Source organism: Montipora foliosa, chromosome 10, assembly GCF_036669935.1.
Source record: "Montipora foliosa isolate CH-2021 chromosome 10, ASM3666993v2, whole genome shotgun sequence".
NCBI lineage: Eukaryota > Metazoa > Cnidaria > Anthozoa > Scleractinia > Acroporidae > Montipora > Montipora foliosa.
In genome coordinates, this window is record NC_090878.1 from 37,292,667 (window position 1) to 37,300,166 (window position 7,500).

The window sequence follows — 7,500 nt, forward strand, 5'->3', positions numbered from 1 at the left end:
AATCGTTGCCCAATTCCAAACTAATCACGATCAAGTTGTATGTTACAAACATGTCTGCAACCGCCAGGCTGATCACCAGGTACATGCTACGCTTGCGAAGGATTCGCTCTTTCAGGTAAATAATAATTGTAAGGGCATTCATGGTCACTATAGCAACAGCTTCGATGTTAAGTACTGTCAGCCAGGCAATGCACTCGGATGAAGAAAAGGGCTCGAAATTTGGAGTAGCTGTTCTGTTTTGGTGATGAGAATCATTGGTCATCTACGTGAGGAAAGAAAACGACGCTTAGAACAATAGCAAAGTTTGTGATTGGCTAAGAGAAATGCGGTTGTTAGGTAACGCAATACAAAAAAGAGGAAAGAGGTAATTCGGTAAGAAAATCGAAGGTAACCAACTAAGCATTCTGATTGGCCAATAATCACAGATAACCAATCAAATGTGAGTCCCCTGCACAATTATCATAACTTTTCTTTTAATTTAATATCAATAAGTAGCCACGATTTTTTTTTCGTACAATTTCAAAAAATTAAACACTGATAAATTTAAGACCTCTTGGCTCGTGCAGTTTAGTTGGTTTTTAGAAACCTTACAATATTTTTTTGTCTCAATTTGCACGAAAACATCGTGATTATTCATATACACGCAATCCTGCTTTAAAGCAATGAACGAATGCACTTCGTATTAGTAACTCTCCGTGCTAAAATGTATTTTATCATGATCGTTTGATAAAGCAGCTGAAAATAAAGTGACACAGAAAAGAACCAATAAAAGCGGCCTCTAAGTGGCGCATTGACATCGAGCAAAAAAGCCCGAGTTGATGAGTCTAAATATTGATCCACAAGCGGCTGCTATCTTTGAGAAGACAATGTTGGGGAAACAGCCTATGTTTCAACCCCATGCACACATTTCTGGGTTGTTTCCCGAGTTAGTGTGCTAAATGTCTTGTAAAAGCGCACACAAAATCGTTGACTTTTGCTTACCCTTTTCCTTGTAGGTTCTTTATAATCTACCCCAAAATACTTCAAGACCGAAAATAATCTATACCTGTTACACGTTTGTTAAATAGCGGAAATTGAAATATTTGCATAAAAATCCGAGCAACGACTGTAAGGTTTTAGAATACAAGAATAAAGCGCACATTAAGGTATGAAAAAGGAATGAGATAATTTTAACATTTAAAGTTTGAAATTTTGAAATGTCAATAAAAAATGCCTTAGAGTACGAAAATAAAGAACAAAAGGAGATTAAGAGAAGAAAAGCGAAGGAGATGACAACGATTGGGGAAACTGCACAACCTGTTACAGCTTTGCACGAATATAGTCATCCTGTTTTTTTTAGTTTTATTCTCATTTCAAGTTAGTTTAAATTTTATTTACCGTTAGTTAAAAAACAAGAAGGTAAATGAAGTGATATATCTGGTGTCCGTCAAGGGAGTATATTAGGGCCACTTCTTTTCCTGCTTTATATAAATGACTTCCCCCTAAATGTAAGCTGTAGTACAGAGCTTTTTGCTGATGACAGTGTACTTTATCGTAACATCGCATTTGTAGATGATTGTGTTGAGTTTCAGGGTGACCTGTCACGCTGAATCCCAAAAAGTGTAAGGCCCTACATGTTACCAAGTCTAAATGTCCTTTAGGTCATCAGAGAGAATGAGAATGAGAATAATCTGTCGGCTGTAGATAAACATAAGCAGCTGGGTATTTGGATTGAATCTTCTTTAAGGTGGGACGCTCATATCAATGACATTGTTGGTAAGGCAAATCGAGTGTTGGGTCTAATAAGGAGAACATTTGGGCCCAAAGATCCTGTGGCAATTAAAACAGCTTTTAATGCTTTAGTTCGTTCTATTTTGGAATATGCCTGGCCGGTGTGGAACCCTTATTTGGTTAAACACATACACAATATTGAATCCATCCAGCGTCGTGCTACTCGACTGATATGTGGATCTGATAAACCTTACTCTGAAAGGCTCATTGAACTAAACTGGTCATCATTGGAGCTTCGAAGGAAATACCTCGGCCTGCTTCAGCTTTACAAGATAATTCATGGCTATTCTGATATTGACTATATACCGCATATGTGGATCTCACTGGCCCAACAAGAACTAGAAGTAACCATGACTTTAAAATTAGACTTAAAGCAGCAAGGACAAACTATTTTAAATTTTCATTTTTTAATCGTTACGTTAATGACTTGAAGTCTTTACCTAACTCAGTTATGTATCCTTCCAGCTTAAGCTCGTTTAAAACTTTACTACTTAATTATCTTTGTAAAAAGGTAGGTCTTTTATGTTTCGTACACATTGTGAAATTATATATTAGATACACTATTCTTAATTGTTTTAAGTTTTATTTTTGGAGAGCAGTTTTTATATGGGAATTCAGTCTCCCCCTATTGCTTTCCTTTACCTATTGTACTTTTGTATAGATATTTTCTTTTGTACATTGGTAAGAAGCTATATAAAACTTAAACATAAATTATACCAAACTTTTCTTGCCGTTTTTAACAAAAAACAGCTAATATGGCAACAGGAAACCGGTTGCTGCAAAAACATCATTTCAACTGGAGAAAAGACTTTCAAAGCAGGGCAAATAAGGTACAATGCGCGAAAGACGCTAAATTACTAACCTTGGACATACCTCTTTCAGTTTTCGTCTTGAGCAATTTGTCTATACCTTGCTTTCCAACTTGTAAAACCAAGACTTAACATTAAATCAAGTTTCGGTTCAATGCGTAGGCTAACGACTGAATGAGTCTGAAGAGAACTATCAAGGCCCAAAGGCAGCCGAGAGCTTCTTATACCTGGTAAGAGCTCTATCATTAGCAAATTAAGTGTACAACACAGCCTTTTTGACTTTATGTTATGCTTTCCCGCACCAATCAATTTCTAATATATGTAATAAAGATGTTATCAACCTTGTTTTACACTCCAAAGTGCAAGTTACGACACCTTTTTATTTTTTCCAGTAAATTCAGTAACGTCATTGTGCTTCGCCCTCGCGCGAACAATTTAAGTGAAAACAATTACAAGTGGAAGTTAAGTTACGGAACTCGACCTCTATGAATAAAAGCCGATATATATTTTCTTCCAAGAAAACGTATTCGTGTTCACTAACTTTTTCTTAAACTTGCGTAATTGTGCTGAATGAAAAATTTGCTATAGAAGATAGAACCCGAGAGGTAGAAGTTTAAAGTAAGGTTAATTCACAAATTTGGTCACCTGTCCAGCATGGGACAATAACGCCTGCTCGAGGTCATGTTATTCATCGTCGGCATTTTGCAAAAGAAATAACTGTAACCCCCTTTCGAGTAATATGTAACGAGGTAATGAAAGTATATTCCTAGTGTTCATTAAAAAAGACGGGTCTGAAATTTAGGCTTTAAAATGTCATCAGTACATTAGCAAGACAACTAGCGCGCAGAAAAGAAAAGAAAACTATTTTTCCTGCAAAAGACCTGAGTATTGAAGTCGCTTCGAAAAAAATGCTTAAGTGAATTGTGAAGTGAGGAACTGACTGAAATATTGTGCTGTTTCACCTTAACAGACAAGATAGAAGCTGTGTTTAAATTAATATTTGTTGATGACTTCCTCTCCAGCTGCATGGAGAATGTTTTTGTCTTTAACCCATTGTTAAGCACACTTGTCTTAAACGTTTGTCTAACTTCATGTCAAAACAAAAGTGCATCAATAAATTTAAACACATAATTTGCCTTATAATTGTGCATGTCGCTTCTTATGTCGTCAGTAATATTTAAGAAATAGAAAACATGTACCGTGTTTCTATCGAGTTTTAGTAGAATTTTACTAGTATACTAATGCAAATGCTGTAATCTGATTGGCTGAGCCATTGAACACCATCAGCCATAAGAGTGCAGTGGCTGGAGGTCGTCTTGGAAATAACGACGTTTTTTTCGTTTTTCCAAAGTTTTGGGGGAAAATTTGGATGCAAATGGGTGATTAAATTTCTCAGTGAGAAGTCTAAACGACGGAAATTTACGGTCTCGTGACTTTCAAAAAAGTTGAAATTATTGAAAAAGCTAATGCGCTCGCGCACACAACTTAGATTTTAAATGGCAATTCAATCTGAGCGATCTTTTTCAGATATGTCCAGGTTTGCACCAAATTAGATGCACGCGGATTTCAATAAGCGTCATGAAGTGTCCCCTTGCTCTTCTCGCCAAATTCAACATCACTTGTGTCTTAGAATACAGACAATTTATGTCATAAAGTGTCCCCCAATTGCAGCTCTTTAAGTAAAGATTAACTGCTGCATTTACCCAAAGCTAAAAATAACGCTAACCTTTGCCCTTACCTTATTGTTGAAAATAGGTACCAAATGCTTAGACTTAAGGGGACACTTTGTGTTGGATGTCAAAATTGGGCGTGCATCTAATTAGGTGCAAACCTGGACATACGTGTCTTTTTCAGGCGCAAAGTTTAATAATACGTATGTAGTTGCTATGGTTTTATTTATCATCCCCAGTTTTCTATAGTACTGTCTTCACCACTACAATACAACGACGAACATGCACAACCCAACACAGTTCCTTTCATTTTTAACCTTTCTATGATTGGTCAATTACTATCTATGTATAACAACCAAAACTAATCCTAACCTGACCCTATTTTTTCGGTAGGCTTAAGTTAGGCTCAAAAGAGTTTCTTTAATCCATCTGAGTGCGTATTCAACCTCAAAGTCTTATCTTCCAGCCACTTGAGCTCATGGCTATTTATTCCTCTAAGTCTTGCCAGGAGTCTAAAGTTTGATGATGTCGAATGCGCTCTCAGCTTTGCGGGTCCATTTCTTGCGCGCATGTTTTTGTTTGCGTCACGCAGCTCTCCAAACCATGTGACAATGTGACACAAATACATATGTACATCAACTTTATTTATCTCGAAATTTCAGTGTAGGCTTAAAAAGTTAGTATTTTATCGCAAACGTGACTAGCAGCCAGAAAACATAAACTAAAAAAGAGCAAACAATTCCTTACAAACTTTAATATATTTGAATGGATCAATCTTAGCATGCATGCATTTCCACGGCTCTTCCTTTACATTAACTTGAATAAAGTGTTTCCCATTAAAAACAAAGAGGGAAGTAGGACGAAAGTATCAAAACCTTCAGTTTTTATATACTTGGTAAACACATATTCATCAGTTAACTGAGTGAAAACTCCCGACTTTCAAGTCATATCGAGGAAGAACCTAACCTGGCTCCGAGCGAGATCTACAACACAATAATAAAAACAGAGCTCTTTTGAACTCTGGCATTTTTAACGCATATAACAATGCATTTATAAGAAAGTTTGCGTACAAAAAGATACAAAAGGAATAATGGAGCCTTGAGTGATGCATTATTGTTCAAAATCTCTCACCTAAATTAACATTTACAAGAAAAAAGAAATCTGTAAATGGCATCACTAGTATTAACGATACAATTGTTACAGTGAACAATGTCTTGGTTAGTTTTCTTTCTCTTCTGATTGCACCATGATGCTGAGGATGCGTTCCACAGTTAAATTTAGTAGCAATGGATGAGTAAGAAACAACCATAATAAAAAGGCACACAAAATCATTGACTTTTGCTTACCTTTTTCCCTGTAGGTTCTTTATAATTTACCCAAAATACTTTAATGCTGTTCTACGTCCCGTTAACTGAAAGACCGAAAATAATCTATACCTGTTACACGTTTGTCAAATAGCGGAAATCGAAATGTTTTGACTATGTATAGGTTTCGAGAAACTTGGCTCTTTTCTTCAAACGATCTGTGCCAATAATTTGATACATATACACCACACTTTTTATTTGTCGAGTCTTTTAAATGTTCAAGTCCAAGTTCAAGATCATAAAATTCCGCATATATGTTGCCGGTAATATCCGTTCTCAGGTTGAATCCGTTTTAACCTACAATTGTAGGTTAAATTGGTGCTCCTCATTTTCCCCAGTTTGAATACGCACTCAGATAGATTAAAGAAGCTTTTTTGAAGCCTAAATTAAGCCTGGAGAAAAATTAGGGTCAGGTTAGAATTAGTGTTGGTTTTTATACATAGATATCAATTGACTTATTATACAAAAGTGATTTATGAAAAGAACTGTGTTGGGTCGCGCGTGTTCGTCGTCGTAATGTAGTGGTGAAGATACAGGACTATAGATCTGGAAGGTCCGAGCTTGATCAACGGTAAGTGCACAGTACAGTTCTTTGTTCCCTAACTTTGTTGTAATGTTGAGACTAAATCGATCAGTGTATGAATGCAGAAGGTGATAAGATGATATAATATGAAACATTATGAAGGTGTTTTGAGATGCGTAAGACAGAGCTTGAGGGAAGGTATTGGTGTTTTCAATCCTAACAAGGTAGAGTGCATATTCAACCTAGGTAAAATACGGATCACGAATTTAACCTATAAGGTAAAAATTAAAACGGATTCAACCTGAGAACGGATTTGACCGACAACATATATACAATTATGAAACAATAACACACTAAAGTATTGGCTTAAAAATCCGACCAAAGACAATAAGGTTTTAGAATAAGAGAATAAAGCGCAAATTAAGTTACGAAAAGCGAATGAAAAAAATTTTAACATTTCTTAAAGTTTGAAATTTGAAATGTCAATAAAAATATGCCTTAGAGTACCGACGAAAATAAAGAATAAAAGGATATGAGAGAGAAGAAAAACGAAGGAGAAGACAACGAATGGGGAAAATAGACAAACTGTTACAGCTTTGCACGAATATAGTCATCCTGTTTTTCTTAGTTTTATTGTCATTTCAAGTAAGTTTAAAGTTTGTTTACCGTTTGTTCAAAAACAAGAAGGTAAATGAAGTAATATAGCAGACTTTTGTTCCCGTTTTTAACAAAAACCAGCCAATATGATAACAGGAAACCGGTTGCTGCAAAACCTATTATAATTTCAACTGTCGAGAAGAATTTCAAAGCAGGGCAAATAAAGTACAATGCCTGCTTTTAAGACGCTAAATTACTAACCTTGGACACACCTCTTTCAGGTTTCGTCTTGGGCAATTTGTCATCAACCTTGTCTTACACTCCAAAGTGCAAGCTACGACACCTTTTTATTTTTCAATTAAATTGAGTGACGTCATTGTGCTTCGCCCTCACGCGAACCATTTAAGTGGAAAAAATTAGTAGTGTAAGTTAAGTTACGGACCTCGACCTCTGTGAATAAAAGCCGATATATATTTTCTTCCAAGAAAACGTATTCGAGTTTACTAGCTGCTTCTTAAACTTGCGTAATTGCGCTGAATGGAAATTTGCTATAGAAGAGGTAACCCGAGAGGAAGAAGTTTGAAATAAGGTTAATTCACAAATTTGGTCACCTGTCCAGCATAGAATAATAACGTCACCACGAGGTCACGTTATTGATCGTCGGTATTTTACAAAAGAACTAACTGTAATTCCCGCCTTCAAGTATTATGTAATGAGGTACTGAAAGTACATTCTAAATTAACTGTTTCCCGCTTTCAAGTAATATG

General features: G+C 35.9%; 1 protein-coding gene across 1 annotated transcript in view; it reads right to left on the reverse strand.

Annotated features, from left to right (window-relative positions):
• LOC137973897 (QRFP-like peptide receptor) overlaps nucleotides 1-7,021 on the reverse strand; it is an 8,504-nt gene extending 1,483 nt beyond the window's left edge. Inside the window, exons 1-2 of the mRNA XM_068820794.1 lie at nucleotides 6,995-7,021; nucleotides 1-262 (exon numbers count right to left, since the gene is read on the reverse strand). The exon at nucleotides 1-262 is cut by the window's left edge and continues 1,483 nt beyond it. Of these exons, the coding sequence (XP_068676895.1) occupies nucleotides 1-262 (262 nt within the window). The 5' untranslated portion in view covers nucleotides 6,995-7,021. The remainder of the gene's footprint in view (nucleotides 263-6,994) is intronic.
• Between the last annotated feature and the right edge of the window lie 479 nt (nucleotides 7,022-7,500).